At 52.3% G+C, this 11,881-nt stretch overlaps 1 protein-coding gene across 1 annotated transcript; it reads left to right on the forward strand.

Annotated features, from left to right (window-relative positions):
* Positions 1-1,695: 1,695 nt before the first annotated feature.
* Positions 1,696-3,588, forward strand: LOC127031699 (immunoglobulin alpha-2 heavy chain-like). The gene is made up of 3 exons (XM_050918770.1): positions 1,696-1,815; positions 1,910-2,254; positions 3,245-3,588. Exons 1-3 carry the CDS (start codon positions 1,770-1,772, stop codon positions 3,586-3,588), a joined length of 735 nt encoding a protein of 244 aa, XP_050774727.1. The 5' UTR covers positions 1,696-1,769.
* Positions 3,589-11,881: the final 8,293 nt, after the last annotated feature.

Raw genomic sequence — 11,881 nt, forward strand, 5'->3', positions numbered from 1 at the left:
CTCCTTCCTAGGCAGCCATTGCCCATTCTGTATGGGTGCAACTGATTGGTCCTTCCTAAGTGGAGTACTTGGCATTTGTCCTTATTCAATGTCATCCTATTCACTTCAGACCATTTCTCCAGTCTGTCCAGATCCTTGTAGACTTTCATCCTAGCCTCCAAAGCACTTGCTGCCCCTCCCAGCTTGGTACCATCTGAAAATTTAACAAGTGTCCTCTCTATGCCATGATCTAAATCGCTTATGAAAACATTGAAAAGAACTGATCCCTGTGGAACCCCACTCATTATGCCCTTCCAGCCTGACTGTGAACTATTGATAACTACCCTCTGGGAATGGTTGTCAAACCAGTTCTGCACCCACCTTATAGTAGCTCCATTTCGGTTGTATTTCCCTAGTTTCTTAATGAGAAGATCATGCGAGATAGTATCAAAATCCTTACTAAAGTCTAGATATAGCACATCTACCCTTCCCCCCCATCCACAAGGCTTTTTACGCTGTCAGGTTGGGTTCACATGATTTGTTCTTGACAAAGCCAAGCTGGCTGTTACTTACCACCTTATTGTCTTCTAGGTGTTTGCAAATTGATTCCTTAATTATTTGCTACATTACCTTACCCAGTACAGAAGTGAAGCTGACTGGTCTGTAATTGCCTGGGTTGCCTTTATTTCCCTTTTAATAGATAGGCGGGCACTAGATTTGCCCTTTCCCAGTCTTCCAGACTCTCCCCTGTCTCCCATCACTTTTCAGAGATAATAGCTACTGGCTCAGATATCGCCTCAGTCAGTTTGCCTATTTCTCTTTCTCCCCTTTCTCCGCCTCTCTTCGAAAGTCTCCGGGTTCCACGTCAGCGCTGGGTCCATCAGGCTCCTGGGAAGCGTCTGCCGTGGGTCTCCAGGGCGCAGTACACACGAAATTGTTCCCATTACACCGATTCAGCGAAAATGCGATTCCTTGTCTCTCGAGACAATCCCGGCAACCCTCTGTATTTACAGAGGAGCAGCAGGAAAGCGGAACACACCGCCCGGTATCACCGTGTGAGAGACTAGACCAGGGTGACAAAGCCCGTCACCAAAACCGACAGCAGGTTAACATCGTGTTTGGCTCTTAAAACGACCGAATTTAAGAAAAGACAGGAATCATCCGCAACAGCCAACACAAAGGCACTGATTTGTGCTCCGTTTTATTTTACAGAATCCCCGTATGAATTGGAAGTGGAATCTGAATGAGAATGGGAACAGAAGTGTGGACACGAATATAAATATCCATCGTGAATAACAATCTCCCTTCAGTGCTGCCTGAAGCGTCGCCAGACACGGGCCCCTCTGACCGGACGTTACACGGCCCCTTTGCGCATGGGACGGGGCTCCAAAGCTGAGCCTCCCCACAGCAATCCCCAATATAACCTCACAATAGCCAAACCCTCACTTCCTGGGTGAGGAAATCCAATCCCTGGAGGGAACTGTTCATTCCTCTCAGGGGTCCGAAAGTGTCAGGAGGAGCCCAGTGCCCTGTACCCGGCGCTGCACAGACACACAGGACGGGACAGTCTGACTCCTGCACCTGGAGCCCTAGGGCGAGTCACTCAGATCATGGGCAGCAGGAGTGTGTGTCTCTTATAAAGCGAGGGCATGCAAATTAGGGAGACAGTTTCCTGTTTAAATCTGTGCCTCTCCCTGCCCAGGCTGCACCCGGAGACACAATCCGCAGCCCCTGGGTCTGTGCAGTGACCAGCCAGTCCCTGAGAACTTTCCCCTCCAGCACTAGGGAAAATGGGAATTTTGCTCCTTGTGATTTTCGCTGTAGCCGCTTTGGAAGGTATTTTCCTCCTCTGAATAACTTGGCAGTGTTAGAAGAATATTGTGTTACCGCTGTTTTTATACCGATATTAATGGCCTGTCTTTATTCCCAGGTGTCCGGTCCCAGGCGCTGGTGGAGTCCGGAGGGGATGTGAAAAAGCCCGGAGACTCTCTCCGCCTCTCCTGCAAAGCCTCCGGTTTCACCTTCAGCAGCTACTGGATGTACTGGGTCCGCCAGGCTCCCGGGAAGGGACTTGAATGGGTCGCTACTATAAGCTACGATGGGAGTAGTACATATTACCTCGATTCAGTGAAAGGCCGATTCACCATCTCCAGGGACAATCCCAACAACCTGCTGTATCTGCAAATGAGCGGCCTGAAGCCCGAGGACACCGCCCGCTATTACTGTGCGAGAGACACAGTGACACGAAACCGGTTTGTGACCCTACAAAAACCCAGTGAGGGGAAGCCGGGCTGAGCTCTGACAAAAACCTCTCCCTGCAGTAATCAGAGAAGCAGTTTGGTGCTGGGGGCGCCCAAGGCCTGTAAGTGACAATGAGATCAGTTCTGGGAAAGGGGCGAACAGCAACAAACCCTTTTATTGTTATTATTATCCCTCTTCTTTGCTTTTACACAAGGTGAAGGAATTTATACACGTTCCCACAAAGCACAGAACATTCTTAGTTGGGTCCCTGCCTCTTCCTTTCCTCTCCAGGGGACAAATTCTGAGCCCACACCCACCCTCCCCAGGGTAGGTGAAAACACAAACCCTGGTAGCTATATAGGGGACCGAATGCTATTGGTCGATGCCAGAGAGCTGTGTGGGGTGTGTTTAATGTTATACATGTATTCGACTCCCTGCCCTGTACAGTGTCTCACTTCGATTAACCTCATCAATGAACTGGTCTCCAGGCAGTCTGAGAGCCTAGTACCATGCATGGTGCATTATGGATTCAACTCTCCATCCGTATCATCTGAGCATCACTCAATAAAACCGTCTATTTAACATTCTCTTGCCAAATGCCTGTTTCCCCGTACACCTCCTCTATCTATCATCTATCAACAGTCATCCTTCCTTCCTATCTGTCGCTATCCACACCTCATCTATCTATCTATCCCCCCTTCCCTGCTCACGGTACTTAGCAAGAGGAACCGCTCTCTTATGTGAAGGGGTCGCTATGCAAATCCTGAGCTAATCACTCTGTTTAAATCCTGACGCGTCTCAGGCCCCGCAGCTCCTCCCAGAAGAAGACGCGGGTTTTCCCACACTCTCACTTTCACTCCTCCCCTGGGAATTTCTCACACAAAAGCCAGGAAGATGAGATTTTGGCTGAACTTAATTCTCACTCTGTCAGTTCTCCCAGGTAACTATTAAAGTGCAAAGTGTCCTCCCCTCCGGGTTCCTGGGTGTGACAGAACCAGGGGTCTAAACAAATCTGTATTTGCAGAGGCCAGGCCTCAGGTGCAGCTGGTGGAGTCCGGAGGGGATGTGAAAAAGCCCAGGGACTCTCTTCGCCTCTCCTGCAAAGCCTCCGGCTTCACCTTCAGCAGTTATCTCATGGACTGGATCCGTCTGGCCCCCGGGAGGGGGCTGGAGTGGCTGGCCAGAGCGGCTGCCCAGGGGAGCGCCTACTACGCTGATTCCGTGCAAGGGCGATTCACCATCTCCAGAGACAACGCCAACAGCCTGGTGCATTTGCAAATCAGCGGCCTGAGAGCGGAGGACACGGCCCGGTATTTGTGTCAGAGACACACAGCCAGCGACCTAGGACAAAAACCGAGCGCTGTCTGAGCCACGCTCTGGAGCTGGCTGCTTGGGGCGCTCGGGGTTTGCAAAGCTGGGAAAGACTCAGACGACATTTAAACACCAGACCCGCCTCTCCGGGGCACTGGCTGTGTCAATAAGCTAGGGAGCCCTGGGGTACCCGTCACGAAAGGGTCTGAGGCTCCTTATTATAACGCCTGCCTAGAGGTACCTGGCTCCCAACGGAAATCGCAGCCGTGAATTCAGCACCCTGACTCCGCCCCACTCCGCCTGGCACACACTGGAGTCCAAGGTAGATTTTTTACCTCCCAGGAGAGTGCCCAGGCACTGGGCTAGAAGGCTTTCCGGGGTCTCATCTCCACAGAGTTGGGGTTGAAGTTCTGCCTGTCACAGAATACAAAGAGTCTTTGTGACGAGAGAGCAGGACCGAGTGTGAATGAGAATGACTGGACAGCCCGCTGTTCAGGGCACTCTTCTGGGATCAAGGGTGGCCCATCTTGAAGTCCCTGTCCTCTAATGAGTATTTGAATGTTATGTTAATAGATTTCAGGCAGCACAGTGTGGTTACTAGAACACTGGACTGGCTGGGTCTCGGGGGACCTGGATTTTCTCCTAACAGCCAATAGACCTCCGGCAAATCAGTTTCCTTCTCTGTGCCTCAGTTTATCCATCTCGGAGAAGGGGACATTAAAGCTCGCCGTCCTTTCCCAAATCTCCGTTACAGAGTGGAGTATTTCTGTCGCCCAAGGGTGTAATCAATCCTGGGCTACATTTCACAGCATGGATACACTGAGTGCTTTAGATTACTTTGAATATGCTTCTATTCTCTCAGGGTCTAATACCGTATCCTGGCATCTCCCACGGCCCTGGACAAGAGATCTCAGCAAGAAATGAAATTCCAGCCTCTGCGACTGCATTTTAAGAGCACGGATATGCAAATCGAGTAATTGTATCCCCTGCTTAAAGCCTGTGGTTCCCCTTTGGGTTGGGAACCTGCAGCTCCCGGTGTCTGCAGCGACCGGCCCTGCCCTCTAGAGAACGTTTTCCAGCAAACACACACGATGTTTTGGCTGCATTTCCTTGTCATTGTGACAGCTTTCCAAGGTATGTATTTCTTCTCTTGGGAAATGGAGATACCCTTGTTATTAAATAATTTATGGTAATATTCGAATCAGAATTATGATGTCATATTAACAGAAGCATCAATCATATTAGCAGCAGCACTATTAATAATATTCTCTGCATCAGCGTTACATGGACTGTTAAAGAGCTTTTATACCCTCAGGGGCTGGGGCTCAGGCTCGGCTGGTGGAGTCCGGAGCGGACATTAAGAAGCCGGGACAATCTCTGCGCCTCACCTGTAAAGGCTCCGGATTTGATTTCAGCCAGGCCGGGATGCACTGGGTCCGACAAGCTCCGGGGAAGGGACTGGAGTGGGTCTCTGTGATTTTCTTCGACGGGAGTAAGGAATATTACTCCGCTTCTGTCAACGGGCGATTCACCACCTCCAGGGACAACTCCCAAAACCTGGCCTATTTAGACATGAGCAGCCTGAAGGCAGAGGACACCGCCCGGTATTACTGTGCGGCGTCACAGTGAGTGAAAACCGGTCTGAGCTGAGACAAAACCCTCCCCCTGCAACGGCGTGAGGCTGCTGGTCTTGGTGGCGCTCAAGGTCTGTGAGTTACAACGAGCCCGGTGAGGACAAAGGAAAGTGAACAAAGAAATCAGCGGTGAATGCCATGTCCTTTCTCACGGAGAATTGCCCAGCAGGCCAAATAAGAATCCATGTTTAATCAGAGACATTAACAGGTTTATAACGACTCCTTCCACCACCCTCCCTTCCCCGCAACACACTGTCCTTGCCCACCCCTCCAAAAAAGGACAAATCCTGTGATGTTCTGGCTCAGTGGAGCACCCTCTCTCCTATGATCCTAGACAGGCGGCCTCCTTTGTGTAACCTTTGCAGTGACTGACAGCCCGACTGGGGGGACCTTCAAACAGAGAGACCTGATTCTGTTCGGCCTTAGAATGAATTCAGGGCCAAATGCTCCCAGTGACTCCCATTTGTGCAAAAGGAATTGGAATGGGAAAATGAATCGGAATGGAAGAGGAATATCCGTGTGAACAGAAATCGGAGTGTGAGCATGAAAGAGAACAGGAATGTGAGTGTGATTGGAAGTGGAAATGGGAGTGTGTGTGTGAACAGGAAGGGGAATATAAAGAGGAACAGGAGTGTTAGTGGAAACGGGGATAGAAATACGTGATTCAGCGTGAACGGTTATAGGGGTCTGAATATACGTGGGAACAGAAATATTTTATTATTAAGTAGCAGTAGTAGTAGAATTTCTGAATATTACATCATACAAAATCTAAAAATCATAAAAAGGGAGAACGCTTCGGTCTACACTTCATTGCTTATTAATAATTAACCAAGTAAATGATGGTGGTGATCATATGAGCTCAGTGGTGTGGAGTTGGTGGTGGTTGTGATCCTAGCCCCCGGGGTCTCTAGTCATAGGCCAGGATCCCATTGTCCTAGGCACGGGACAAACACGGACCATCAGACCGCTCTCTGCCCCACTGACTTTACAATCCGAATATAAATGGGAAGTGGAGTGTGAACACAAATATGAACATAAATAGTGAATAACGATCTCCTTCCGAGCTGCCTGGATCGTCCCTCCACTCTCCCCTAAGGCTCTCCCATGTGCACCCACAGGCGGGTCCCCAGACCTGGTCCAAAGCGGGAGACAGGTTTGCTAAGGTCACCTTCCAAAGGTCACCATGGACAGCGAGTTCTACGGCCCGTGGTGCCCTGGCCCCGGGCCCAGCTCCAGCAATGTCTGAGACCAGGTCTTTCCCTGGGCTCCGCCTTCTGCCCCCAAGTGTTTCTCCCCCAGTGCCTCTCCCCCGTGATTTAAAATTGCCCAGCCCCCCACCCCCCACCGGCAGCACCACAGAGCTTAGCGGCTTTCTGCCTGCTCGCTCCAGGTGGCTGCCAGCCCCTGCCTGCGCTGCGGTCTCATCGGCGGGGTGGGTCTGAGTCTACCCACGGTGCTCAGGCCCAAGCACCCCTGCAGCAAGGAGGCCCCCTCCCGGCCTGTCTATGAGCCCCTGGTAAGCGTTGCACCCACCCACTCCCTCCCAGAATCTGCACCCCCACCCCTTTCCCACACACACCCTCTGGCCCCCAAACTCCTTCCCAGAGCCTACGCTCCTCCCCCAAAATCATAGGTACCAACTTCTGCTGGGGCTGGTGGGTGCTCGACCCCCCACTGCCCCTGCTCCCCTCCACCCTGCTCACTCCTGCCTCTGTCCCACCACAATCCAACCCCTTCCCCAAAGTCCCTGACTCAGCTCCACCCCTCCCTGCCCCTATTCCAACCCCTTCCCCAAATCCCCGCCTTGGCTCTGCCTCCTGCCCTGAGCCCCCCTCCCCCGCATTCCAGCTCCTCCCCCTCCCTCCCAGAGCTTGTTACACCAGGAAACAGCTGTTTTGCAGCCGCAAGCGCTGGGAGGAGAAGTGGGGCAGCAGCATGCTCAGAGGAGGAGGTGAATGCAGGGCCGGTGCAACCATTTAGGCGACCTAGGCGGTTGCCTAGGGTGCTGGCATTTGAGGGGGCACCATTTTCTTCGGCAGTGACCCTGGCGGCGGATCTTCGGCTGCCCCAGTCACTGCTGGCATTTAGGCAGAGGGCGCTGGAGCGGGGGAGCCTGGGGAGGACCGCCTGCAGCCAGTAAGGGGGGCAGCAAGCAGGGGAACTCCCCACCCTGGCTCACCCCTGCCCCGGCTCCGGCAGGAGCACACCAAGCATGCTGTGGCCGCTTCAGTTCTCCCGGCTCCCAGGCTTGCGGCGCCTAAGCTGATTGGCACCACAAGCCTGGGATGCGGGAGAAGTGAAGCAGCGAGGGCATGATCGGGGTGCTCCTGCTCCTAGCAGGGGTGAGCTGGGGTGGGGGGGTCGCCTCAGGGCAGAGGGGGGAGCTGCTGCGGGGAGGGCCCCTCAGGGCGGAGGAGCAGGGGCGGGAAAGGACGAAAGATGGAAGTTTCCCCTAGGGCACCTGCGAAACATCCTTGCACCGGCCCTGGGTGGATGCAAGGTTGGATGAGGTGGAGCACCCACCAACTTTTCCCCATGGGTGCTCCAGCCCCATCAAACCCACAGAGTTGGCACATATGCAAAAAATCCCTCCCAGAGCCTGTACCCTTCCCTCTTCCCATACACAATCCTCTGGCCCCCCAACTCCCTCCCAGATCCTGCACCCCAGACCTCCTCCCCACATCGAAGCTCCCTCCCAGAGCCTTAGGCAGGTGGGGGCAGAATTTGGGGGGAGGGAGTTTTTAATTTCAGCATACAGGTGCGTTTTGTGACATTTCGCAAAATAAAATTGTATTTGATGGTATAGTATTGTTTTTATTTTGAATTCCATATGAGGGGCACCATAATCTTTTCAGTGCTCAGGGGCTCTAGAGGTCTTAATCCGGCCCTGCCTGGCAGTGTCTCCCCTTCCTGTGAAGATCCCGCCGGTGCTGCGGTCCATAGATCCCTCGCTGCGTCAGTGAACCCCAATCCGGAGTGAGTCCTGCTCAGAGTCGTTCTCCTCTCGGAGACCTGGCACGTTGCCTCTCCCGGGGCAACCAGCAGTCAAGAGGAAGGTCAGACTCACAGGACAGCCCCTGACAGTGTAACGAAGACAAGCGCGTGGCGTGACTGATCCGGCGCCCCTCAGGATCAACTGGATTTATCCTTCTGCCCAGTGGGGTTTGCATCACACTCCACGGAAGGAGCGAATTCCTCATAGGGACAAATCATCTGCTAGTGTAAAGTCACCGCAGCTGCTTTCACCAGACTCGAGTTACTCCGGATTCACACCAGGGAGGCTCTGGCCCTTTCAGCAACCTGGGACATTTAGCAGATTAACACTGCGGAAGGTGATTAGTTCATTATAACTGATATAGGGCCCCTCACCGGGGCATCTCGGCCCTTCACACGCTCTTATCCCTTTCTCCCCACAGCGCCACCGGGAGGCCGGGAACTATCCCAGCCCCTGGTTCAGAGAGGGGAGACTGAGGCACGGAGAGATGGAGGCTGGAGATGGAAATGGGCCATTCAGAGTCCAGGCCGGGCTGTGGGCAGAGATCACCCAGCGCCTGAACAAACCCCGCTCCGCTGAGCCTGGGAATGTGGCACCGCCGGGACTTTCCCAAGCGGCTGGTGGATTGTTTTCACCAGCTGACATCACATCTGTAAATCAAAGCCAAGTCTCAGCTGATGTCAATGGGAGGAGTGAGACATCTCACCCACACGATGTAACCATGGAGATAAAAGACCCCGCCCTTCAGCCCTTGATGACATCGCTCAGCCCAGCGCTGGCCCCCGGGTCAGTGGGGATAGTCAGGTGACCCAGGGTTCTAAGATGGGGGTCACTGGATTCGCTCAGCGAGTGGCTGATGCAGAGGGATAAAAAAAGCCGGGGCTGGAGAGAGACCAGACGCAGGAAGGACACAGAATACGGCTCCTACTCAATACTACAGAGCCCAGTGCTCCCTTCGTCCTCTTGGGAAAGTCCCATCCTAAATCAGGCAACCCCTGAACTTAAATGTCAGGACTTCCCTTGCTGTAAACAAGCGAGCCTTGATTTCCTCATGGACCCGGAGAGTCTCACAAGCACCGCCCCCGCTCTCCTGCTGGATACTTTTGTCTCCAATGCTCTGACCCCAAGGCCATGAAGAACAAGGGGTGTCCTGCACTGAACCACCCAAGACACACTCGATCAGGCCGTAAGATGGTGCTTAGGGATGAGAGATCACTTCATTCCTCCCTGGGGTAAAAGTGTCAGCAGGATCCGGCTGCCCAGGCACTGCACAGCACATAGGAAGGGACCATCTAGACCCATAATCACTCAAATTACTAGGGTCAGAGTATGTGTCCCTTATAAAGAGCGGAATATGCAAATAAGAGAGACAGTTTCCTGTTTAAATCTGTGTCTCTCTCTGCCCAGGCTGCATCAGGAGACACAAGCTGCAGCCCCTGGGTCTGTGTAGGACCAGCCAGTGCCCTGAGAACTTTCCCCTCCAGCACCCGGGAAAATGGGATTTTCCTCCTTTTATTTTTCTCTGTAGCAGCGTTGGAAGGTATTTTCCTCCTCTGAATAATTGATAGAGTTAGAAGAATATCTTCTTAGCTCTGCTTTTATATCGATATTAACAATCGCTCTTTATCAGGTGTCCGGTCCCAGGTGCAGCTGGTGGACTCGAGAAGATGTGAAAAAGCCCGGAGACTCTCTCCGGCTCTCCTGCAAAGCCTCCGGGTTCACCTTCAGCAGCGCCTACAAGAGCTGGGTCCGACAGGCTCCTGGGAAGGGGCTGGAATGGGTGGCACGGATCAGTTCCCAAAGTGGAACTGAACAGTTGTATTCCCTGGCTGTGAAAGGCCGATTCATCATCTCCAGAGACAACCCCAACAACCTGCTGTATCTCCAAATGACGGGCCTGAAGCCCGAGGACACTGCCCGGTATCGCTATGCGGGACACACAGTGAGAGGAAGAGGGTCTGAGCTCAGACAAAAACCTCCCGGCTTCATTGCAGGCTGATTTTGCTCTAGGTGGCGTTCATTGTCCGTACAATGGAATGAGGACAAATAAAACAAATCAAGGAAGCCTGTACTTGTATTTCATTCTCTCCAGCAGGATAAATGGTGAAGAACATAAGAAGGGCCGCACTGGGTCAGACCAAAGGTCCATCTTGCCCAGTGTCCTGTCTACTGACAGTGGCCAGTGCTAGGTGCCCCAGAAGGAATGAACAGAACAAGCAATCATCAAGTGACCCATCCCCTGAAAGAGATCTTCACAGGGACAAACAACAGCCCTGTGTCTCCTCGACAACCTCCCACCAAGGGCCTTTGCTCCCTCCACATTTCCCAAATCTTCTGCCAAGCATCCAGCCCAATGGGCCATGCTGGCTCCTTTTCAAGCACCACTTGATGTTACTGACACTGCTGTTGGGGGTGTGGGGGAGGAAGGAGGGAAGATATTCAAGTCAAAGAGCCATGTTGTGTCATTGCTTAGCACTGCCTGAATTCCTGATGCCTGGACCCCGAAGCCTGCAGCAATCACAGATAGCCATTAGTTAGAAGTGAATGGATGTATGAGTGTTTGTGTGAATGAGGATTACAATGAGGATTGGAACAGGAATAGGGGCTGGGTGTGTGAACATAAATGGGAGTGAGAAGGGGATATGCCTGTGAATGGAAATCCAAATATAAACGACTATTTCAGTGCGTATGAATAAGGATATGCTGGGGATATGAATGTGAACATAAATGTGAATGATTAGTAATAATCTCCCTACAGTGATATCTGTTCTTATTCCCCAAATCATACTCTCTGACCCTTCCTCTTGTACTCCACTCCTTATTTGTATAAAAGGGGTAAATGTGCTGACAAGTGTTTCTCATCGAATTGTAGAATTGTTGGCTGGAGGGACCTCGAGAGGTCACCTAGTCCAGCCTCTGCTCTGAGATGGGAACAAGTAAATCTAGATCATCCCTGGCAAGTGTTTGTCTAACGCAGGGATGGGCACCTTTCAGACGTGCTGTGCCGAGTCTTCATTTATTCACTCTGATTAAGGTTTCTCTTGAAAGGAATACGTTAACATTTTTAGAAGGTCTCTTTCTAGAAGTCTATAATATATAACTAAACTATTGTTGTGTGTAAAGTAAATGAGGTTTTTAAAATGTTTAAGAAGCTTAATTTAAAATTAAATTAAAACGCAGAGCACCCGGGACCCGTGGTCAGGACCCGAGCAGTGTGAGTGCCACTGAAAATCAGCTCATGTGCAGCCTTTGACACACGTGCCATAAGTTGCCTACCCCTATGTCATGGAGTGTGGGGGAGTCCGGCCCTGCACCCCTCTTCCTGGGACCCACAGTGACTCTCAGCCAGCCAGTAAAACAGAAGGTTTATTGGACAACAGGAACACAGGTTACAGCAGAGCTTGCAGGCACAGTCAGGACCCCTCCACCGAGTCCTTCTGGGCTTTTAGGGTGCTTGGATCCTAGCTAGGATACCCTGAATTCCACCCACACAGCCCCAAGCCCAAACTCCAACTGCTTCCCTCCTGCCACTCCCTTCCTTTGACCCCTTCCCGGGCAAAGGTGTTGACCTTTCCCCTCCCTTACCTAGCTCAGGTTACAGGCCCTGGCATCGTCCATCCCCTAAAGTCCTCCCCTGCTCTCCCACTCCCCACACAGACAGTCCCTACTGCATCACACCCTAGTCTAACCAGTTCTTGGAAACTTCCAAAGATGGGGATTC

This window comes from Gopherus flavomarginatus, chromosome 11, assembly GCF_025201925.1.
Source record: "Gopherus flavomarginatus isolate rGopFla2 chromosome 11, rGopFla2.mat.asm, whole genome shotgun sequence".
In the NCBI taxonomy this organism is placed as follows: domain Eukaryota; kingdom Metazoa; phylum Chordata; order Testudines; family Testudinidae; genus Gopherus; species Gopherus flavomarginatus.

Bases quoted from the DNA above. Each gene is read 5' to 3' on its own strand.
- LOC127031699 (XM_050918770.1), top strand. From the start codon at position 1,770: ATGGGAATTTTGCTCCTTGTGATTTTCGCTGTAGCCGCTTTGGAAG. The intron at 1,816-1,909 runs GTATTTTCCTCC...CTTTATTCCCAG, and splicing joins CGCTGTAGCCGCTTTGGAAG to GTGTCCGGTCCCAGGCGCTG. The intron at 2,255-3,244 runs GTGAGGGGAAGC...CTGTATTTGCAG, and splicing joins TGTGACCCTACAAAAACCCA to AGGCCAGGCCTCAGGTGCAG.